The 25,405-nt window shown below is 38.1% G+C and overlaps 1 protein-coding gene and 1 pseudogene across 1 annotated transcript; both read right to left on the reverse strand.

Moving 5' to 3' along the window:
* Window positions 1-11,226: 11,226 nt before the first annotated feature.
* On the reverse strand, window positions 11,227-12,167 carry LOC123813891 (annotated as a pseudogene).
* Window positions 12,168-19,705: 7,538 nt separating this feature from the next.
* LOC123813892 (olfactory receptor 7D4-like) lies at window positions 19,706-20,653 on the reverse strand. The gene has a single exon (XM_045831348.1). It carries the CDS (start codon window positions 20,651-20,653, stop codon window positions 19,706-19,708), a length of 948 nt encoding a protein of 315 aa, XP_045687304.1.
* Between the last annotated feature and the right edge of the window lie 4,752 nt (window positions 20,654-25,405).

Genomic DNA, 25,405 nt, shown 5'->3' on the forward strand with positions numbered 1-25,405 from the left:
GAAATCTTAGGCACAGCAATCAGGCAAGAAGAAGAAATAAAAGCCATCCAAATTAGAAAGAAAAAACCAAGCTGTCATTATTTGCAGGTGACATGATGCTCTATGGAAAACCCTAAAGATTCCACCAAAAACTACTAGTACTGATAAATGAATTCAGTAAAATAGCAGAATTCAAAACAAATATCCAGAAATCAGTTTCACTTTTATAAACCAACAATAAGCAATCAGAAAAAGAGTAAAAATTATCTCATTTACAGTTGTATAAAAATAACCTAGGAAGAAATTTAACCAAGGCTTTAAAAGTTGTACTTGGAAAATAATAATAATCCAAAGAAGGAAATTGAAGAAAATATGAATGAAAGCATGTGTCATGTTCATGGATAAAAGAGTTAACATTATTAAAATGTCCATACAATCTAAAACAATCCAATTAATTGAATATAGGATTTAATACAATTCTTAGCAATATACCAATGGTGTATTTCACAGAACTAGAACAAATTATAGGAGCACAAAACACCATGAATAGCCACAGCAGTCTTGAGAAAGAAGAGCAAACTTGGAGGAATCATGTTATGTGATATTAAACTATATTACAAGGCCCTAGTAATCAAAACAGGATGGCACACACAGGAAAAACAGACACATAGATTAACGGAACAAACATAGAGCCCAGAAATAAACCCACACCAAATAGTCAAGTAATACTTGACTAAGGAGGCAAGAAAATACAATGGGGTTAAAATAGGCTATTTAATAAAAGGTGTTGGGAAAATTGAACATATATGTGCAAAAAATGAAATGTGACCACCTTCTTATAGTACACACAAAAACAAACTCAAAATGGATAAAAGACAAATTTTAGACTCAAAACAGTAAAAATCCCAGAAGAAAACATAGGCAGTAAAGTCTTCCACATTTCTCATAGCAATATTTTTTGCTGCTGTATCTCTTCAGGCAAGGGAAGAAAAAGAATAAAATATACAAATGAGAGTACATCAAACTAGAAACTTTTTGCACAGCAAAGACAATCATTACAAAATGAAAAGACAGCCCACTGAATGGGAGACCATATTTGCCAATTACAATAGGTTCATATTCAACATTTATAAAAAACTAATAAAACTCAACATCAAATCTCCCCCCACCAAGCAACAAAACAAAGAGCAAGCAAAATATAACTAGAGACATTGAAATAAAGAAAAAAACTGAGATTAACCAGAGGGAAGGGGGTGAGGGGAATAGGGGAAAGTAGGGGGAGGGCCATCAAGGAACATATATAGAGGAAAAAGCCAAAGGGGATAGGATTGAAGATGGAGTATGGGGATGGGTGGTGTGGAAGGTGGTGTGGGTAAAATGGAGACAACTGTACTTGATCAAGAATAAAAAATCAATCAATCAATAAATTAAATTGTGATGCAAGTAAACAAACAAACAAACAAACAAACCCAAGCAATCCAATTTAAAATGACCAAAAAACCCGAATGGACACTTCTTCAAAGAGGATATACAGATGACCAATAGACACATGAAAAATGCGTAATGTCCACTAATCATCAAAGAAATGCAAATTAAAAACACAGTGAGATATCACCTCACACTTGTCAGAATGCCTATCATCAATGAATCAACAAACAATACAGCCCTCCTGCACTTTTGGTGGCAATGCAAATTGGTGCAGCCACTGTGAAAGCAGTATGGAGTTACTTCAAAAAATTAGAAATGGAACTGCCTTATGACCCAACAAGTCCACTTCTGGAAATATATCTGAAGAATCCTGAAACACTAACTCGGAAGCATACACAATGTCTGTTCAGAAAAATTCCAGCCATGGTTAATATAGAGAGAATGGTTTGTGTGACATTGATGTAACCTGGCAGCCAAGGAGAGTGGACAGGACTGCATATGACTGAACAAGGATGACTTCACTGTAGTAGTCAGTGGGGGCTGTAGATGCCATTGAGTGAGCATGTGTAGTAAGTGGCTGTCACATTTAAAATGATTGGGCACATAAAGCAATGAATTTGCATCAAATTTTACATTAAGCTTGAACATTCCTCTGTGGAAACTATGCAGATGATTCAGAAGGCCACACCTATGGGCTACTTGTCATTGGCAGATTCATCATGACAACATGCCTGCATATTCATCACATTTCATGCAATGATTTGGGATGAAACATCAAATGAACCAGGTGACTCAGCCTACCTACAGCCCAGATTTGGTGCTCTGTGACTTCTAGCTTTTCCCAAAACTAAAATAATCTTTGAAAGGGGAGAGATTGCAGACCATCTATGATATTCAGGAAAATATGATGCAGAAGCAGATGGTGATTCCAATCAAAGGATTTTGCAGAGTGTTTTGAACAGTGGAAGTGACTCCAGGAGAACTGTGTAAAGCCCCAGTGTGCCTACTTTGAAGGGGACTGAGGCATCATTGTTCTATGTACAATGTTTCTTGTACCTTGGATCTTCTTCAATAAACATCTCTATTTTTCCTATTACATGGGTGAATACTTTCTGGACAGACCTTGTATGTGTTCATTGCAGCATTATTTACATTAGCTAAGAGTTGATAGCAGCCAAAGTGCCTGTCATTAGAAGAGTGGATAAAAAAAGCTGTTGTGCATTTACACAATGAAATCCTACTTGGCTATAAAAAATGAAAGAAAAATAAAAGAAAATGAAACTTTTATCTCTTGCAAAAGCATGTATGGACCTGAAGAAAATTTTTTTCTTTTTAGTTTCTTCTTACTTTTTAATTTGTGTGTGTGTTTTTATAGTTTTTCCTGGCCTAGAGAGTATTATGCTAATTGAAATAGGCTGTCAGAAAAGAATAAGTACCATATAATTTTACTTGTATGTGGAATTGTGTGTTGGCCCTGTAGGAGGGCATCTGTGTCTCTAGCAGACTCTTGTCTCCCTGGTGGACAGAATCCCCACCAATGTTCACAGCCAGATGTTCTATGAGCACCTCTTCCCCACTCTGGTGCTTTGGGCTGCAGAGCCCTGCATGGCTTTGAGACCTCATGCTTCTCAGGGGGAACTTTGCTGTTGAGATATCTGTTTGGAATCTCAGCTGCTATCTGGGAGCAGGGCTAGCCTTTTTTGCATCTCTGCCCTTCCTTCCAGTTCTGATGTTGCTTTTTCTGGAAATCCTTGGTTATATGACTTCTGCTCAGTTAGTCTTCAGTTAGTTTCTAAGGTTGATTGTCTTACATTTTAGTTGTAAATCCAGTTTGGTCCTGGGAGGAGGTGACTGTACCTTCCATCTACTGTGCCACCATCTTGAATCAATCACCTTTCCATGTACTTGTTGGCCATCTGTATGTCTTCTCTGGAAAAATGTCTATTCAGATCCTCTGCTTATTTCTAAATTAGATTTTTTTTGTATTTTGCTATTTAGTCATGTGAGTTTTAAAATATATTTTGGATTTAACCCCCCATCAGATTTGCAAATATTTTCTCCTATTTGGTATTTTGCCTTTTCATTTTGTCAATGGCTTCCTTTGCTTTGCAGAAGCTTTTTTAGTTGAATGTGGTCCCATTTATTTATATGTGATTATTTTGCCTTTACTTGAATCAACTTTTGTATGAGTTTTGGGAGAATCTCTTCGACAATTTCTGTTGGTCTTTTGTAGGGGAGAGTGGGAGTAGGGTACTCTCACTAATAAGAGAAATGTCAGTGGGACAGTCTATAGCTTCTGCTACTGTAGGTGGTCTTAAGGCCAAATGTGTACTCCATGTTCTTAAAAAGCAAAATCACTCCTGGGTGGAATCACTGATCTTCCATGACTGAGAAGATCCAAGGAAAGTACAATGCACATAAAAATGAAGTTAAGGCCCTGATCATTGTGGCTCAGGGGATTGTGTGTCAACCATAAATTCAAAGGCCATCAGTTCAATTTCTGGTTGGGGCACATACCTGGGTTTTGAGTTTGACTCCCAGTTTGGGCTTGGGTGAGAGGCAACCAATTGATGTTTCTCTCCCTCTGTTTCTCCCTCCTTTCTTCTATCTGTAAAATAAATAAATAAAATCTTTTAAAAAATGAAGTTACAGGAAGACCCTGGTTTTTCTAAGGTTCAGACAGAAGGAATCTGAAATACCAGCCTCTAGCCAACAGAGTTGTTGCATGGAGAAGTCCTTAGGGCTTGAATAAAAGCACCGATATCTTTTGTTGTACAGAGAAATGAAAAAACTTAATGACCTCAATGGTCTGACCTCCATCTATGTATCCAACCTTATTTACAGTAACTTAGCCATAGTTTCATATGTCTTCCTTATTGATATACTCTTAAATGCCTCCTGGTTGACATATTCTCCAGTTAAATTTCTACTCATTTTGCATTCAGTACTCAAGCATATTCTCCTATGAGAAGTTTCCCATGAATACTAAGTACTGGTGAAGATGTGGAAAATACTGAACCTTCATGAATTTATCATGGGAATGTAAATTGGTGCAGTCACTTGGGGAAACTCTAACAGTTTCTGAAAAAGTTAAACATAAATTTACCATATAACCCCATAATTGCACTCCAAGATAAATGAATTTACCCAAGGTAAATAAAAAAGTGCCTCAACACAAAAACATGTGCAAAGATGTTCACAGGAGCACTATTGATAATATCTCCAAACTGGAAATAATGAAATGTTCATCACCCATGAACAGATAACCAAATGTGGTATAAACGTACAATAAAATTCCATTCTTCAATTCAAGGAAGACAATATAGATACATACTCCCACACGGATGACCTTAAAAACATGCACTAAGTAGAAGCCAGAAACAAAAGGTCACATATTTTATGATTCAATTTATATAAAAGTATCTGGAAAACACAAATTTATAAATACAGAAAGTGATCAGTGGTTTCCTAGAACTGAGATGGGAGTGGTAATTAACCACAAATGGGCAAAAATGTATTTTTTGATGTGATAAAAATATTCTAAAATTGTATTTTGTTAATTATCACATAAATCTATAAATTTACTAAGAATATTGGACTTGCTACATCAAGTAGTGAATTCCATGTGTGCAAATTATACCTCAGTGAAAATGTTAAAAAATAAAAAAATTTAAGTTTTGCCCTGGCTAGTGTAGCTCGGTGACTTGAACATAGGCTGAGAACCAAAAAGTCACTGGATAGATTCCCAGTCAGGGCACATGCCTGGGTTGCAGGGCACGAGAGACAACCTCTCATTGATGTGTCTCTCCCTTTCTTTCTCCCTCCCTTCTACTCTGCCAAAAAATAAATAAAGTATTTTTTAAAGATTCTTTCAAAATATTTTTTAAAATTTAATTTTTTTTGAACCTCAAAATCATTATATTAAGTGAAAGCAGTCAGACACAAAAATTTAAATACTATATTGTTTCAATTATATCAGGTCCAAGAATAGGCAAAATGAATCTGTGTGTGTATTTACTGGAATTATGGAAGGTGAGCTAGAAAACTTTTACTTTGGTTTTAGCAGGATCTACTACACACCAAAATTCTAATGCTCATCACTCTGCATTGTAATCATCTGCATCTCTCTGGTTCTCTCCTCAATTTTTAGAGTAAGCAACAAATACATGTTGGATTAAACGAAATGAAATCAAAGTGAAATGAAGCCTCATCAAATAAGTCTTTCCTAAGTAACAAATTATGGTTTTTGAGTAATTTTAGAGCCCAATAATTATGTTCTTTTAAAAAATTTTATTTTAACTGTTTTCAAGTACAATTTTCTATCTTTTATTCCCATCCCAGCCCACCCACCCAGCACTCTCCACCTCCCTCCCATTTCCATCCCCCCTAGTTTTTGTCCATGTGTCCTTTATAATTGTTCCTACAAACCCTTCCTCTTTTCCCCTGAAATTCCCTCCCCTCTCCCCTCTGGACACTGTCAGCCTGTTCTCTATGTCAGTGTTTTAGGTTATATTTTGCTTGTTTGTTTTGTTGTTTAGGTTCCTGTTAAAGGTGAGATCATATGGTATTTGTCTTTCACCACCTGGCTTATTTCACTTAACATAATGCTTTCTAGTTCCATCCATGCTGTTGCAAAGGGTACGAGCTCCCTCTTTCTTTCTGCTGCATAGAATTCCATTGTGTAAATGTACCATAGTTTTTTGATCTATTCATTTACTGATGGACACCTAGGTTGCTTCCAGCACTTGGCTATTGTAAATTGTGCTGCTATGAACATTGGGGTGCATAGGTTCTTTTGGATTGGTGTTTCAGGGTTCTTAGGATATAATCCTAGCAATGGAATTGGTGGGTCAAAAGGCATTTCCATTTTTTGTTTTCTGAAGAAATTCCATACTGTTTTTCATAGTGGTTGCACAAGTCTGCAATCCCACCAACAGTGCACTAGGGTCCCCTTTTCTCCACAACCTCTGCAACACTTGTTGTTTGTTGCTTTGTTTATGATGGCCATTCTGACTGGTGTGAAGTGGTATCTCATTATGGTTTTAATTTGTGTATTTCTGATAGCTAGTGATATTGAGCATCTTTTCATGTGTCTCTGGATCCTCTGTGTGTCCTCCTGGGAGAAGTGTCTGTTTAAGTCATTTGCCCATTTGTTAATTAGGTTACTTGTCTTCTGAGAATGGACTCATGTAAGTTCTTTATATATTTTGGAGATTAAACCCTTGTCTGAGGTATCATTGGCAAATATGTTCTCCCATATGGTTGGTTCTCTTCTTATTTTAATGCTGTTTTCTTTAGCTGTGCAGAAGCTTTTTAGTTTGATGAGATCCCATTTGTTTATTCTTTCCTTTATGTCTCTTGCTCTGGGGGACAGATCAGTAAAAATGTTGCTGCATGAAATATCTGAGATTTTCCGGCCTTTGCTCTCCTCTAGGACTTTAATAGTGTCATGGCTTATATTTAAATGTTTTATCCACTTTGAATTTATTTTTGTGTATGGTGTGAGTTGGTGCTCAAGTTTCATTTTTCTGCATGTAGCTGTCCAGTTCTCCCAACACCATTTGTTGAAGAGACTATTGTTACTTCATTTTATGTTGCTGCCCCCTTTCTCAAATAGTAATTGACCATAGAGACTTGGGTTTATTTCTGGGCTCTCTGTTCTGTTCCCTTGGTCCATGTGCCTGTTTTGATACAAGTACCAGGCTGTTTTGATTACAGTGGCCATGTAATACAGTTTAGTATCAGGTATTGTAATCCCTCCTACTTTACTCTTCTTTCTCAAAATTGCAGCAGCTATTTGGGGTCACTTATAGTTCCATATAAATTTTTGAAGTGTTTGTTCTATGTCTGTGAAATATGCCATTGTTACTTTAATAGGTACTGCATTGAATCTGTACATTGCTTTGGGTGGTATGGACATTTTGATGATGTTAATTCTTCCAATCCATGAACACGGTATATGTTCCATTTGTTTGTGTCTTCCTTGATGTCTTTCTTCAGTGTTGTGTAGTTTTCAGAATACAGGTCTTTTACCTCCTTGGTTAGGTTTATTCCTAGGTATTTTATTTTTCTTGTTGCTATAGCAAATGGGATTTTTTTTCTTGATTTCTGCTTCTGCTCTTTCATTGTTGGTGTACAAAAATGTCTTTGATTTCTAGATATTGACTTTGTATCCCGCTGTTTTGCCAAATTCATTTATTAGGTAAAGCAGTTTTTTGGCTGAGTCTATAGCATTTTCTATGTCCACTATCATGTTATCTGCAAACAGTGACAGTTTTGTTTCCTCTTTTCCGATTTGGATGCCTTTTATTTCCTTTTCTTACCTGATCACTGTGGCTAGCACTTCCAATACTATATTGAATAGAAGTGGTGAAAGTGGACAACCTTGTCTTGCTCCTGATCTTAGTGGAAAAGATTTTAAATTTTGCCCATTGAGTATGATGTTGGCTGTAGGTCTCTCATATATGTCCTTTATTATGTTGAGGAATGTTCTCTCTATCCCCACTTTGCTAGTGTTTTTATCATAAAGGGGCGTTGTACCTTATCAAATGCTTTTTCCGCATCTATTGATATGATCATGTGATTTTTGTCTTTGTTTATGTGATGTATTACATTTACTGATTTGTGAACATTGAACCATCCTTGCATCCCTGGGATGAATCCCACTTGGTCATGGTGTATGATCTTTTTGATGTATTGGTGGATGCGGTTTGCCAATATTTTGTTTAGGATTTTATTGTCTACGTTCATCAGTGATATTGGCTTGAAGCTTTCTTTGTTTGTTGTGTCTTTATCTGGTTTTGTGATTAGGATGATGCTGGCTTCATAAAAAGAGTTTGGGAGTCTTCCATCATTTTTGGATTTTTTGGAATAATCTGTGAAGGATAGGGGTTAGCTCTTCCTTAAATGCTTTGTAGAATTCTCCTGTGAAACTATCTGGTCCAGGGCTTTTGTGTGTTGGGAGTTTTTTGATTACTGCTTCAATTTCTTTTGTTGTTATTGGTCTGTTCAGGCTTTCTGCTTCTTCTTCATTGGGTTTTGGAAGATTTTATTTTTCCAGAAATTTGTCCATTTCACCTAGGTTTTCAAATTTTTTGGCATACAGTTCTTCCTAGTAATTTCTTACAATCCTTTGTATTTCTGTGCTGTCAGTTGTAATTTCTCCTCTTTCATTTCTGATTGTGTTTAGTTGGGTCTTTTCTCTTTTTTTCTTCATGAGCCTGCTTAAAGGCTTGTCAATTTTGTTTATCTTTTCAAAGAACCAGCTCCTGGATTCATTGATCCTTAGAATTGTGCTTTTTGTCTCTATGTCATTTAATTCTTCTCTGATCTTGGTTACTTCCTTCCTTCTACTTGCTGTGGGCTGTCTTTGTTGTTGTTCCTCAAGTTCTTGTAGATGTAGGGTTAGGTTGTTTGTTTGAAATGTTCCTATCTTTTTTAGGTAGACCTGTATCACTATGAACTTCCCCCTCAGGACTGCCTTCATTGTGTCCCTTAAGTTTTGGGTTATTGTGAGTTCATTTTCATTTGTTTCCAGAAATGTTTTGATTTCTTCCCTAATTTCATTCTTGACCCATTCATTGTTTAATAACATGCTGTTCAATCTCCATGATTTTGAGTGTTTGGGTTTTTTTTTTCTGGGGTTTGTTTCTAGTTTCATTCCCATGTGATCTGAGAAGATGCTTGGTATGATTTCAATTTTCTTGAATTTGTTGAGGCTTGTTTTGTGTCCTATCATGTGGTCTATCTTTGAAAATGTCCCATGTGCATTTGAAAAGAATGTGTATTTAGCTTCTTTGGGATGGAGGGCTCTATATATATATCAGTTAAATCCATTTCCTCTAGGGCATTGTTCAATGCCACAATATCTTAGTTGATATTTTGTTTGGAAGATCTGTCCATTTTTGACAGTGGGGTGTTAAAATTCCCCTACTATAACTGTGTTGTTGTCAATATCTTTCTTGAAGTCATCTAAGATTTTCTTTATGTATTTGAGTGCTCCTATGCTGGGTGCATACATATTTACAATGTTTATGTCTCCTTGGTGGATTCTTCCCTTGAGTATTATGAAGTGGCCCTCTGGGTCAATCTTTATGGCCCTGTTTTGGAAGTCTGTTTTGTCCAATATGAGTATTGCTACCCCAGCTTTTTTTTCCTGTTCATTTGCTTGGAAAATTTGTTTCCAGCCCTTCACTTTCAGTCTGTGAAGATCTTTTGTCCTGAGATGGGTCTCTTGTAAGCAGCACATGTGTGGGTCATGCTTTCTTATCCATTCAGCTATTCTATGTCTTTTGATTGGAGCACTTAATCCATTCCAATAATTAGTTTCTAGTTTTTTTTTCCAAAGTTCCTAATGCCTTTCCTTATATTGTCTTAATACATCACATCACTATCACTGTGTTGGTTGTTGTTCCTGCAGAAGTGACTGCTGAGCCAAGGATTAATGTGCAAACACTATTGGAAGGAGCAAGGAACATGGATGGGAGAGAGAAGAAGTGGATGCACAAAAGAAAATATATTTAATAAAGCTTGCACCATGTCAGGTACCACTGAGAATGAACAAGAATTTCATCCTGTTGGGAAATTCCAGTAAATGGTATGAAATCTAAACCTCAGCGTTATCCCAGATAAAGGATGAAAAGTATGGTATATCCCACACCTCTCCATCAAAAGGTGTAAGACATAATTATTCTGTTGCTTCTGATGCCCTATATGGGGCAAGGTATGTTTTAGCTGGTGCTGGATATTGGCAGCCAAGCAGTGAAGGTGGCAAGAAGATCCCAGGGAATGTGGAACGAATGTGGGAGGAACCATGGACTATTCCATGCTTCCTCGTAGACTCACTTCTAGAAACATTCTTCCCCCCAAAGTGAATTAAGTTCTAAACATGTTCCACAAATGTGTAACTCTTATTTCTGATGCACTCCCACAGAGTTCCAAATAATTAAAACACATGAGAAAACAAATCTTATTTTATTGTATTCATTATTACATGTTTTTGGTTTGTAGAGGGCATATCTCAAAATTGCAATTATGGAAAACAATGGTCAAAGAAAATAGGAAAGGAAGGATGATGGGTGGAAGAACAATCACAAGGACTGACACATATCAATTTTCCCAGGCAGTGATTTCTATGTCATCTGAAGAAAACACCTTTAAAACCTAGATTCTTCCTTTGAAGTTGAAACCGTATCACTATTGTTGTGAAAGGCAGAATAGCAAAGTCACCTGGCCAGGTTGTAGTCCACCTGAATCTCAGTCTTTTCTTTTGAAAAGTGAAGTAAATGAGAGACAATGCCTCAAAGAAGTGTTTTTTTAATATGAAATTAAGTTATTTATGTGAAGAAACATGTATAGTCCTGATATCATAAGCATTTTGTTCTGATTACCGTATGCTTACCACTCCATTTCTTCTGAAAAAAAAAAAAACAAGCATACAAGCAAATTAGGGTAAAGATTAGTCAGGTATGAGAACAACTTTCTGGGAAACTAAGTCAGCACTTGATCTGACAATTGGCCTAATTTAAAGTTAGAAATCTTAAGAATAGCAGCAAGATGCTGGCCAAAAAAGGAGCATTGTAGAGAGCATGTAGGGATGAAAAATCAAAAAGAAGTTTCTCAAAGAGTTGCTGAGAAGAACCAAACCAGTATTAATACAAAAAAGAAAAAAGAATAAAAAGGAAAAGGGAAATTATCTGTGCTTTGGATAGAAGAAATCAATAATGTCTTATAAGAGAGAAAAAGAACCAGGATATTTAAATTTACAACATTAATCTTTGGGGTCCACAATGTACACTTAGTTCTGGGGCCAGTGATCCATCATGAACAAGGTGATGCCAGGTTGAGGAGCCTTCCCAGGACCCCCTTCACATCCTTGTTCCTCAGGCTGTAGATGAAGGGGTTCAGCATGGGGGTGACCACAGTGTACATCACTGAGGCCACTGAGTTTTGCAGGGAAGAATGAGTCACAGCAGAACTGAGATAGACCCCCAGCCCTGTCCCACAGAACAAGGAGACTGCAGTGAGGTGAGACCCACAGGTGGAAAATGCTTTATATTTTCCCCATGCAGAAGACATTCTTATTAAAGAGGAGATGATCTGAGCATAAGAATAGAGAATTCCAGTGACAGGAATCACACCCACTAGGGCAGCAATCACATACATGAAGATATTATTGATGAAGGTGTCTGAGCAGGCTACCTTGAGAATCTGAGCCAGTTCACAGAAGAAATGTGGAATTTTAGTTCCTGCACAGAAGGTCAACCTCCTCATCAGTAGAATATGAATTAGGGAGACCCAGAATATGATGAACCAACACAACAAAACCAGCAGACCACACAGGTGTGGGTTCATGATGACCATGTAGTGCAGGGGGTGGCAGATGGCCACATAGCGGTCATAGGCCATCACAGTCAGAAGGAAGTTGTCCATTCCAATAAAAAACTGTAAAAAAAATACACTTGAATGAAGCACCCATTGTAGGAGATGGCTTTGCTCTGTGTCCAGATATTCACCAGCATCTTCGGGAGGGTGGTGGAGGTGAAACAGATATCAACAAAGGACAGGTTGGAGAGGAAGAAGTACATGGGGGTGTGGAGGTGGGAGTCAGAGCTGACAGCCAGGATGATGAGCAGGTTCCCAAGCACAGTGACCAGGTACATGGAGAGGAACAGACCAAATAGTATGGGTTGATGTTCTGAGTCTTGGGAAAATCCCAGAAGTAAAAAATCTGAAACCTTTGTCTGATTTCCTGTTTCCATGTTGCTGACACCTCATCTAGATGATTGAGGAAGGAAAATAGCATGAAATAGACACTGAACAAACTCTAGAGTATTCCTACTGTTTAAATTTATTGAAGTAAATGACTAGGCATTAAAGCCTTTAACTACAAAATTAAGGAACTCTATATTCTCTTATTTATTACATGCAACATTTCATAATGTTGACTAATAATCATTGTTCATTATCTTCTGGAACACTCACTCACCTTCTTTACCTCTGTCTTAGAATTATCTCTGAATAGTTAAGAGCAACCTTGGACCTCAGAGATAAAATGGTTTGTACTTGCTCTAACACAAATGTGGAGCATGCGGTCTGGTGAAGCTCAGCAGCTTGATCTGGGTTATCTGCCTTGCCTGGGACTCACAGAAGGGTAAGATAACCATGTCTTGGAGATGAGAAAATTTGAGAGAGTATCTCAAATATCTGTCCAGAGAATTGGAGGATGAGTAGAAGGTAGGTTTACTTCTCAAGAAAAAGAAAGAAAAAATATTTTTACCAAATCATAAATGACATTCACAAATGCTTAAGGCTTAATGTACCAGGGACCAGCAACACCTTGTGGGAACAGGATCTTCATCTGTGAAGTTAAGTGATTGGCTAAAATGTCCAAGGAAAGAGGGGTATATCAAGGCTTAAACCATTTCAGTACCCTATGACACTAGTTGAAAAATGATGAACAGAATTTTGAGTCATGCCATCTATGATGTTCATTAAATACTGGGGGAAGAGAGAAACTGCATCAATATTTACATATGAGCTCGAAGGGATGAGAGTTGGATTTGCACTCACATTTCAGTGATGCTTAGATTGGGGCTGAGCACATGTGGGGACTCATTCTTGGCCCACCTACCTCTGATTCTCTTCACCTCAGGGCCTCTGGGTCCTATAACCAGACACAGAGGAATAAGTCTTATAACTTGAAACAAGGTACAGCATAAAACCATAAAGTTATGTTCAGTGTTCTGTTATCAATATTTTTCTATACTTGTTATTCTGTAATGCCCCTAACTACACAGGAGATCACCATTGGCTGCCATCACTGTCAGTTTTCTTAGGTATAGAAACCAAAGTGGAAAGGGAGGGCAGGGGATCAAAAGGTATAAACTTCCAGTTATAAAATAAATAAGTCATAAGGATGTAATATATTGCATGGTAATTATAACCAATACTGTGTTCCATATTTGAAGATTACTAAGAGAGTAAATCTTAAAAGTTCATCACAAGGAAAAAATTCTATAAATATGTATGGTGAAAGATGTTAACTAGACTTATTCAGATGATCATTTGCAATGTATATACAAATCAAATGTTGTATGTCTGAAACTAATATAATGTTATATGTCAATTAGATCTCAGTTGAAAAAAAACAAAACTTCACAGTGTCTCTGGAATGACAAAGATGGCCATATCATACTCAATTTGTTTAGCAATGGAGCTTTGTTCTGCCACTTGGGGTGATGGGCAGTTTGCAACAATTTCTTGTGGTTTCAAATCATTTGAGAGATATTGTAAGCAAATTGTCATGACACATTCTAAATTTCCTTGACTTTCAGTAAGTATGGCTTTCTCTCTTGCACTGTATATTTATTGAGCAGAATAGGGGAGAGTTGAGGGAGATGCCTGAGATTCTGGATATTTCCTGAAGTGTGCTGTGTGTTAACTGCATCAACTGCATTAGAAAAGAGGAAACAATTTCATTTCTTCCCAGTCTATTGCACGGGTTTCCTTCTTGGTCTCCACTTTCACCTTTGATTCCTTCACAGAGCTATCTGAAATTTCCACAATGGAAATTAGATCCTGTCACTCTCCTGCTTAAATTCCTGGAAATGCCTTTGTGCCACCTGCTGAAATCATCCAAACTCCTTGGTGTATCATGACTCCACATGACCCACCCACCCCTAGCCTTATTTCTCACCACTTCAATTTTATCCTCAATTCTGATCATTTTGAAAAGCCTTTCTCTGCACAGATGGGCCATACTTGCTTATGTCTCTGCTACTGTCAGGACCTTCTCTCTCTCTCTTTAACCTCCTCCCTACTTCCTTCTCTTCATTCCTACCTGTCACTATATATATGGCACAGGCTCTCACCTGCTTAGGTAATTCCAAACCACCTCAGTACTCAATATTAACTAAGTTCTTAGCACAAAGGGAACTCTTAATGTTGGTTTGGTGCCAGAATTAATTAATGGATGAGCCTACAAACCTAATTTTCTATTGCTGCAGCTCATCTTATAGTCCCTGGGTGTCAATTTCTTAGATTGAAAGAGATTACTATATGGAGAGAGGATGCTGAGGAATAAAAGAGAGAAAGGGAGACAGAAAAGGAATATAAAGTTGCTGCTCATTAAATAGCCATGTCTTCTTCTCAGCCCTGGGCAACATACATTCCCAGTGTTGATCCCTATCAGGTCCAAACAAATCAGCCTATTTTCTCTTGTTCTTGTGGCTCACTTGAGCTCCTTACCCAGAGTAGCATCAGCAACTGCTTCTCCACAACCTTTGTCTGAAATACCTGCATACACACCCCTGACTTTCTATCCTAATTATCCACAGGCACAAACACAAGATGACTGAGACTAAACAGGGAAACGACACGGGTAAGAACAATTTCACAAAGGATAAGTGTCACACAGTTACTTCTCTGGGATCATAAATGAGGACATTCATTACCTTTTAATTCCCTTCCTGGAAGCCTCTTAACATTCATAGTCTCAGCCCTTTTTCTTGCATGTGAAACTGCTAAACACTCTTTTCCCTGTATGAGCAGACACGGCCTCCTTTGCTCTCTCCCCTAAACACATGACAATCCACTTTCCAGGAGAGAGTGATAATGGGAAAGTGAAAGAAGACACCCATTCTTTTCCCTCTGGTTCTAGGACCCCCAGTACTTGGCAAGGAGAGAGCCAGAGGCAGGCAGGCCATGGACCAATGCCCCTTTCCTCCACCTTCCCAGTGCTACTTTCAGTATCACCTCATGTTTGATGCTCATCTTTTTGGGTTGACATGCAACATCCTGTGCAATTTCTCTCTTCTTACAAGTACAGCAGGTCCTCGAGTAACATTGCTTCATTCAATGTGGTTAACATTGCTTTATTCACGTTGTCAACATTTTAAAATTCAATATTGTTTTGTTCTAAGTTGGTGAGATGCTGTAGGAATTTAACCCTGTTTGTATCCATTAGATTAACCTACGGTAAAAATTGTTTGTTATGTGTTTTATCACAGTCAGGAATCTATTGAGGACATTAAGGGAGGACATAGTGTTTTTCATGAGCACCATGGAGGACAGTATTAAAATTCTTTTCATGACTCTTGCTGCTTGGAGGAATGGTTAAAGAAGGGGTTGGCCTCTGAAGCTGGACCATCTTCTCAGGTGCATATTGCTACCTCTGAGGAAGAAATGTAGAGGCCATGCAAAGCTTCCAGGTTTAAGTAGTAAGTGCGTTTGATAAAGGTACAAGATGGTTTTATTTCTAGGATTGTCAAATATTGCTTCCTTGTGCCAAATAAAAAGACTGAGACAGTGAAAAATATTCAATGAAAAAATATTGGAAGTGAGGGAGAGAGACTAATGAGAATTCACCTTGTTCTGATGGACAAAGCCAGGGGTCTGGCTGCTGCAGGGTTTGTCCTGAGGTTCTTGGAATTCAAATCCACCACAGTGATTTTTTCTATAAAGTCCAACCTGGAGATGCAAAGCAGCTGAACTATGATTTAAAGGGTCATAAAATGAATAATAATGGTCATCTTAAGAAAGAGTTTCCCCACATTAGAAACCCTTTACATTAGGACCAGAGGTTAGGAATCAAAAGGGGAGGATACAGCCCTGTGTCAGTTATAGTTTCCACTTTATTCATGCACCAAATAAATATGCCCCATTCTCTTTCTGGTGTTTCATGGTAGCGGGCAGTTTGTTGAGCCATACTGGGAAGTAGACGATTGAACTAGGCTGATTGTCAGTCACTGAAGAACTCCTGGAAGCCACTCAGCAAGAAGAGCTCCATTGGGACAGGCTAAGTATTAGCCATTGGGTATGGTCTTCAACGTCAGGGAACCCACCTTCCAGAGATGGGTGCACAAACAGGCCATTGTAATACAGTGACTTAAATGGTAGGATAAAGGCAGTCTGGAGACTGGGTTACTGAGAGAAGTCCCAAATGTATCCTGGAGTGATGGAGTCAGGGAAGAATTCCTGAAGGAAGAGATCTCTGGGCAGAAGTTACACAGGTGGACTACTGAACATGGGCTCTCCTGGCAGAGAAGCAAGCAGATGACACAGCCTGGGTCAGAGTGTGTTTAGCCACTAGCTGAAGCACACTGTGGGGTACAGTAACAGTGGAGATTTAGGTTGAAGAGGTGACCGCATCCCTGGGAACTTGAAAAGAATAATGGATAAAGTATGAGGCTGTGGAGGAAGTGCAACCAAAAGAGTGTCATGATTTATATCACAATTTTCCCTGGTGTCTGGAGTAAAGATGGATTTAAAGCAGATGATACTAAGGTCAAAGGAAATGGGGTGGTGAATTCTTATATCTCTAAAGATGGAGAACCAAGTCACTTGCTTTAAAGAAAAGGAACACAGGCAAAAACAGGTGAAAGATAATTTTGATCTTACTAATGATTCCATATTCCTTGTGAAAGATGAAACTTGACATCCACATGTAGTTAGGGGGAACTATGGGAAAGGGACATGCCAGTTCTAGTGTTTTCCAGAATTCCCAGAGCCAAAGGGTAGTTGTCAACAACCAATTAGATGTTGGACTTTCGTACATCCTTTTCTTTCCCTCTCTCTTTAAGCACTGTAGTCCTAGATTCTAAGGACCTCATACCCTTCAGCCTTGAAGCTTCCTAATAAGAACCATGGATAAGGGTGCAGAGAGAGGGAAAGACAGATCCTTTCTGAGAAATGAGATGTTCCTAAATAAGTGAGGCTGGCATTAAGAAAGATTTGTCTAGGCTGAGTGAAGATGGAGGCTCTGGGACTCTTGGGTTGAGTAACAAGGGAAAAGAAGAAAAAGAGATCAAGACTTCACTGTAAAGGACCTAAAGTACTATCAGCACCTGGTGGCATCCATTTGCACTCCAAAGGTTAATGACTGTACCTCTACACGGTATGGTTGTGGGGAGTGCAATGGTGTCAGAGAGGACAGGTGGGTAAGCTTCTTTCTCCCCATTTCCGTAACCCCATCAACAACCTAACCAAATAACATATCACTGAAGTAAAATCTCATCACAGAATGGCAACTTCAAACAAGGAGTCTAGCCATTCACCCTCCCAAGCAAGTAACTTCTAGAGCCCATTCTCCATAGTCAGCATGGGGTTTTCCCTGTCCTGTGCTTAATAATGGTCAATACCCTATTCACTCTACCACTCCTTTATCTTATTTCCTATGACACTTACTAGGCTCCTCAGGGTTAATAGTTTGAATCTTCTTTCATGGAAGGTGGATGATGAAAAAGGAAGGTCTATCCTCCATAACAGCAGGGATACAAGGCCAGGCATGTGTGACAGGGCCTGGCTGTATCTGCTGCAGAAGGCACGAGTGTTTTGGGTCCGGCACAGGAGAGACTTGGTGACTATAAGTTGATATGTTACAGGTTAATAGGCCCTTGGGGCAGAATCCCCTCTGAAGTTTGTTAGACAAATTGATCAATGTGTCTTTAATTACCTGACCAGGTGACTCCTCAGAGGCAGGGTCACAAAGGAAGGCATCTCTGTCTTGCCAATTCCTTACCCCTGGGAGACTAAGAGTGGGACCATCTATGATTCTCCCCTCCTGGATCCCTTTCCTCTGGGAAGAATCACTCTAGACTTCCTTGCATCTCCTGTTAGGAATGAGTGTGATTATTTCCTGACTTGTAGTTTCCTCATTGGATAGATGGCTGAGTACAAAGAGTCCCAGGATTCACTAGGGGATGGTTCTACAACTTTAACTTGCACCACAATGACCCTGAGGATGTGTTAGAACAGATTTCATAGTCCCCAGTGCCTGCCTCTGTAGGCCTGATTTGGATCTGATAATTCAGAATGTTCACAGGTTTCAAATTTTATAGGTCCCTGTGACAATCCATTGAGATTCATTTCTCTGGGGCAATGGTTCATAATTTTACCTTTATCAAAACAATCAGCTGAGGCTTTTGTTAATATATATCTTCCCAGATGTATACTTACTCTAGACTCATCTAGTCAACATCTCTGGGTGGGTCAGGGGCAGTGGGGAGGGGAGCCCAATAATCTACATTTAAAATAAATTACAATGATTTTACTTTATTTTTATTTTTATGGATATATATATATATATATATATATATATATATATATATATATATATATATATGACATTTATCCATTTTTAAAAGTACAGTTTTATGGCATAAGTTTATTCACAATATCATGGAACCATCACCAGTATCTATTTCCACACGTTTTTTATCATCCCAAATGAAGCTCTATCCCCATTCCACATTTCCCCATTCTCCTCCTCCTCCAGCCCAGGGAAACCTCTATTCTACTTTCTGTCTCCATCAATTTACTTATTTTAAGGACTTCATGTAAGTGTATTCATACAATACTTATCTTTTTGTGTCTGGCTCATCTCAGCATAATATTTTCAAATTTCAATGATGTTGTACATATTTCAGAATTTCATTCCTTTAAAAAGGCTGCCCAATATTCCATTGTATATACATTTCATTTTGTTTATCCATTCCTCTGTTGATGAACACTTGGATTGTTTCCATATTTTGGCTATTGCTGCTATGAAAATTGGTCTGCAAGTATATATTTGCATTTATCTTTCTAATTATTTTGGGTATATACCTTGACATTGAATTGATGGATCCTGGGAATCTGCTTTTAACAGCATGCCCAGGATCAGATGTTGAGGAAACACTGCTGTAGGACACTGAACAGAAAATCCTGGAGAGGCCCAGTGACCCTCATTCTGCACTTTAAAACAAAGGCTACAGTAAGAGACAAAGAAAGACACTACAAAATGATAAATGGAACAGCCTAAGCAGAGAATATAACCTTTGAAAACAGTTATACATTCAACACAGAAGCACCTGAATAAGAATAAATATCTGAAAGAAATGTTTTTAACATGAAAGTAAGCCATTCATATGGAAAAACATGTATGGTCCTGATATTGTAAGCACTTTGTTCTGTTACTGTATGATTTTCACTCCTTTTTTTTCTGGGGGGAAAAGAAACAGAGTACAGCCAAATTAAGGTGAAGGTCAACAACACATGAGGAAAACTTTTTGGGAAACCATGTCAGAACTTAATATGACAACTGCTTTAAATTTAAAGTTAGAAATCTTAAGAATAGTTGCAGGATGCTGGCCAAACATTGAGCATTGTGGATACCATGTAGGGAAAAAAAGTCAAAAAGAAGTTTCTGAGGGAGTTGTTGAGAAGAAACTATGAAAAAAAAAAGAAATCATCTGTGCTTTGGAAATAGAAGAAATCAATAATGTCTTTTGAGAGAGAAAAAGCACCAGGATATTTAAATTTACCTTTGGGACCCACATTGTATACCTAGCTCTGGAAGCCTTCTCAGGGCCTCCTTCACATCCTTGTTCCTCAGGCTGTAGATGAAGGGGTTCAGCATGGGGGTGACCACAGTGTACATCACTGAGGCTACCAAACTTCTCTGGGAAGAATGAGTCACAGCAGAACTGAGATAGACCCCCAGCCCTGTCCCATAGAACAAGGAGACCACAGTGAGGTGAGACCCACAGGTGGAAAATGCTTTATATTTTCCCCATGCAGAAGACATTTTCATTAAAGAGGAGATGATCTGAGCATAAGAATAGAGAATTCCAGTAACAGGAATCACACCCAGTAGGGCAGTAACCATGTACATGAAGATGTTATTGGTGAGGGTGTCTGAGCAGGCTTCTTTGAGAATCTGAGCCAGTTCACAGAAGAAATGTGGTATTTCAGTTCCTGCACAGAAGGTCAGCCTCCTCATCAGTAGAATATGAACCAGGGAGACCCAGAATATGATGAACCAACACAACAAAACCAGCAGACCACACAGGTGTGGGTTCATGATGACCATGTAGTGCAGGGGGTGGCAGATGGCCACATAGCAGTCATAGGCCATCACAGTCAGAAGGAAGTTGTCCATTCCAATAAAAACTGTAAAAAAATACACTTGAATGAAGCACCCATTGTAGGAGATGGCTTTGCTCTGTGTCCAGATATTCACCAGCATCTTCGGGAGGGTGGTGGAGGTGAAACAGATATCAACAAAGGACAGGTTGGAGAGGAAGAAGTACATGGGGGTGTGGAGGTGGGAGTCAGAGCTGACAGCCAGGATGATGAGCAGGTTCCCAAGAACAGTGACCAGATACATGAAAAGAAACACTCCAAAGAGAAAGGGCTGTAGTTCAGGATCCTCTGAGAGACCCAGGAGGAGTAATTCTGATACTTCTGTGTGGTTTCCTGCTTCCATTCTGCTGGTGTGTCTGCTGGAGAAAGAGGCAAAAGCAACTTTCAATGAACAGCCAAATTGCACATCAGCTCATCATCACCTTTTGATCCACCTTTGTGCGGACATCTTTCATGATCTAGCAGTCATTCCAAAGCCAGTGATTCACTTATTTAAGTGGTAGCCCAGTTTCATTTTAAATTCTGTAATTACTCAGTTTTCTTTAATTTGGCAGAAATCTTTCTTTTTATCTTTTTCTGTTATCTGAATCTATGGACATAAACCAATTTCTTCTTTCATGTGAGCTTTCCAAAATAAGTAAAGACATTTAAGGTGTTTACTTTGATAATCTCCATAGTTCTTTGATTTCAGAATAGTGATTAAAATATGTGATTGCAACTCAAACAAACTTACTCACGTGACCTGGTACTCTATCTACATTGATGTCTCAGTTAACTCTCCATGTGCCTTATTGCGTTTCTTTCTACAAATGTGGTTACTGCTATTACCATCTTTGTAAAGTCTAAAAATGTCTTTAATCACAGATATTTTGTCTCATAATGTCTCTATGGAGAGTAAGATCTCAATAAATTATAGCTATCATCATTATCATTATCAATATATTCTTTTTACTATAATTATTTTTGATATATAACTCTTCTAAACTACAGTATAGAGCTGTGATTTAGAAAACAGGATCTTGTGTCAGATTTCCTGGAATAGAATTTCCTCTGTCACATTCTATGTCTGTGACCTTGACAAAGTTTTGTAATCTCTCTTAGCTGCAGGTACCTCACCTCCACAATGCTAGTAGTAACTATTCCCTACATTGTAGGACAGATGAGTGATTAAATAAGATGATACATATAATTTTTGTGGTGCAGTTCTTGTGACATACAGTGAACACTTGACAAAAGTGAACAATTCTTAATATCACAACAAATCTGTCTTGCATGGACATCATTATTAGTGTTTCTCTCAACCTGGGGCAGCCATCAGTATGAACACAGCAGGTCTGTTATCTTTTTATTACCATGCAGCATTCCTAATTAATGGAGATCCTTATGGTTCCCTCTTCCAGAGACTTCCTGCCAAGTGGATTCTTCCAAGAAAAGGAAGATGCATATGGACTACAGAGATAATAGGGTGAAGGGAGGGGGGCAAAAGCACACTAGCATTAAAATACAATACAAAGCATGTGTGAGTGCATGTGCTCATGTGAGCATGCTCTCAAGGGGAGATGTGTGGCACTAAAATCAGTGGCATGAGTTGAGAAATTAATAGGCTTCAAATTTTTAAATATTCAAAATGTCTATACATGAACTCACCATAAAAGTTGAAAGGCAAATTTAAGATTTGAAAATAAAAAGGCAACCAGCCAAATGGGGGAAGATAGTTGCAAACAAATATGGGCTAATATCAAAAATATATATATTATCCTTTAATAATCGGATAATGTCCAAAATACATAAAGAACTCATATAACTCAACAACAACAAAACAGTTCAATTAAGAAAGGAGCAGAGGACCTGAACACTTTTCCCAAGTGTTGGACATACAGATGGCCAACAGACATATGAAAAGTTGCTCAACATCACTAGATATAGGGGAAATGCAAATCAAAATCACAATGAGATACCACCTCATATCTGTTAGAATGGCTTTTATTAACAAGAAAGACGTGTTGGAGAGGATATGGAGAAATGGATACCCTTGAGGGAATGAAAGTTGGTGCAGCCTCTATGGAAAACAGTATGGAGGTTCCTCAGAATATTAAGAATAGAGCTACCACATTACCCAGCAATTCCTCTTCTGGGTATCTACCTGATATTTGAAAACACGTATTCATAAAGATATATGTATGTACCTTTATGTTTATTGCAGCATTATTCACAATAACCAAGACATGGAAACAACCTAAGTGTCCTTTGATGAGTGATTGGGTAAAGATGTGGTACATATATGTGGCGGAATACTACTCAGTCATTAAAAAGGCAAAATACTGCCATTTGTGACAAAATGGATGGATCTTGAGAGTAATCATGCTAAGTGAAATAAGTCATGTGGAAAAGGACAAGAACAATATGACTTCACTCATATGGAGGATATAAAACAGCAATCAAGAAATGAGCAAACAAAACAAATCATAGACATAGACGACAACATGGTGGTTACCAGAGCAGAAGGAAGTTGAGTGAGGGATAAAGAAAGTAAAAGGGGTTAAATATATGGTGATGGAAAGAGACTAGACTTTGGGTGGTGAGCACACAATGCAATATGCAGATGATATGTTATAAATTTGCACACTTAAAACTTATACAATGTTATTAAATAATGTTATCCCAATAAATTTAATTTAAAAAGTAAATAAATGTTTACATTCTCAATGATAAAAAAAGTTTCACTATTACTAATGGCTAGAGAATGCTAATTAATTAAGGAGAGAAAAAATCACTGAGGACCCAGTTAGTCTTGGGAGGTGAGTCGAAAAGTCTTCTCTGAAATATAAATGTTTGTTCTGTGAGGGGAGAGATGGGTAATTGTGAATTAGAAGAAATATTAAAGATCAAGCATTTGGGGTTAAGAGAACAGAATTTCAGTTGCACTTGGGTTAGTAACAGAAGGGATTTCAGGACCAGTGAGATAGAAAACAGATAATTGGGGTCAGGAAGGACAGAGTGTGTGAGGCCAACAGAATGAGCATCTTGTACTATTCCTTAAAGTGCCTCTTGTGTTGGTAATTTTATGTTCACTTGTGGGTTAGAAGTTATAACTGTTTTTGTTCACTATTGTCATTCCAGAGACTCATCTGGTGCTTGGCACGTAGTAGGTGTTGAATGTATAAAAATGTCAGATATATAACAAAGATTAAGACCAAAAGCATCAACTATAACACAAAAAAGAAATCTTCAACCTCATCAGATAACTGGTTTCCTCTTGCTAAATGAGGGAACCAGTGGTGATTTCCTAACTCAAGAGGAAGGGCCATCAAGGAACATGTATAAAGGACACATGAAAAAAACCAAAGGGGGGTAGGTTCGAGGGTGGGAGGGTGTGGTGTGGTGAAATGGAGAAAACTGTAATTAAACAACAATAAAAAATAAATAATTATTTTAAAAAGAAAAAAATAACAGCCGTTTTAAAGCTGCAGACAACAGAATATTCTGCAGTAACTCACTAAAACATTTGTGTTAAATTCATGAACAGACCAGTGCAGTCAATTCCAACTTCAATCACTTGAAATTCTGCTATACATTAAAAGAGACTGGTAAGATGAGGAAAGGAAATTAGCCTGAGTACTGAACATCAGAAATAATTATATTACTAGTAGATAATATTGTGGACACTAAGGTAAAACAACAATAGCATCAATATTGAAGTGCTATTGATGAGTCAAATCTGTTGCAAAATAGTTAGGAAATATAACCCAATCACATTACGAACGAAATAGACAATACCTTGTGCATAGTAGATGTCAGATGTGGAGATTCTCTGGAAAATAATTCTTATTGTAGAGAGGCTCTAGGTTACAAAAAGAGAGAGAAGGAAACAGAACGAAGGCTGGAAAACACCAGTCTCAGTGGAAACTAAAGTACCTTCAAGGTACAGGGATTTCATTGTTGTAAACTATGTAATGCAGGACTGTCCCAGTCTAATTATTCCAGAGGTAAAGCCCAGTACCCATGTTGTCTCATTTCCTTTTCATTCCACTGGCCCTCACTGGGATACAATGACTTTCTCTAAAGGATACCACTGCACTGAAGCTTTCTGATTGCCAAGGTCTATCCCTAGGAAGCCCAATTCAGTTTGTATTTGACTGGGATCAGAGAATTAAGGAAAGGGGGGGAAAAAAAAAGAACACATTTAAAGATTCCATAATCTCCAGGGTTGAATTCTCAGGGCTCTCATTAAATAAATTGTTCTATTGTTTTTTCACTCTCCAAACTATTCAGATCCCATGGGATGCAAAATTTAAAGAATGGAAAATTTCATCTAGTGTTGTGTCTGTACAAGCATCAAGGGGTGGGGGAGGGTGGAAGATAAATGTATTTCCTCCAATAAGAAACACTTGTTTCTTTGGTTTAACTTGAAAGTGACAAGGTGTCTCTTAAGGAATGCATAATTTCCTCAGGAACCAAAGCCAGAAACCAACTTTCTGTGATGTTCTTCCCTTGAAGAGCCTTTGGATTTCATTAATCCGTTGGTGTCCACAGTGTCATGTGGGCGAAGAGGTCCTTTCAGAAGAAAAGCAGAGTGGTTAATAGCTCGGTTCCATTAAAAGGACTAATGAAATGAGGGATGAAAGTTTTTTCATGTTTGCTGGTGACATGGACTCCCTGTTGACATAATGAGAGCCATTTATTATCTCTAAATAGAAGAGCAGAGACAGAAATAATCTAGGTAGAGTGGCTTGAAGAATGGGCATTGGGGAGATATAGATGACAAACATAACCCACCTATAATGCTTGTGGGGGAAGAGAAGGAGAGAGTAAAGCACTGTGTAAAGAGAGTATGGAATATGAGAGGGTTTAAGAAAAATTTTAATGGAAGATAGAGGAACAGGTTAGCTTAAAAGAGAATGACCAAATTTAGTGCAGGCATTTGAATACACAGGAAGTGCTGACTACATAATCCTCAGGATGCAGTACGCACTCTGAGTCACTGACAGTAGTGTGTTGTATCTTTGATTTATAGCATATGTGGGTCCATAAATCAAGGATTGAAAGTAAAAGTGGCCCCTTCCGATGACACCTCCACTGAGCCACTTGGGGAGTT

The sequence above is a fragment of the Phyllostomus hastatus genome, unplaced genomic scaffold (assembly GCF_019186645.2).
Source record: "Phyllostomus hastatus isolate PE091 unplaced genomic scaffold, TTU_PhHast_1.1 phas_contig_159, whole genome shotgun sequence".
NCBI classification, from domain to species: Eukaryota; Metazoa; Chordata; class Mammalia; order Chiroptera; family Phyllostomidae; genus Phyllostomus; species Phyllostomus hastatus.

What these genes read in the sequence shown, in the direction of transcription:
- LOC123813892 (XM_045831348.1), bottom strand. Translation starts at nt 20,653, where the DNA reads ATGGAAGCAGGAAACCACACAGAAGTATCAGAATTACTCCTCCTGGGT.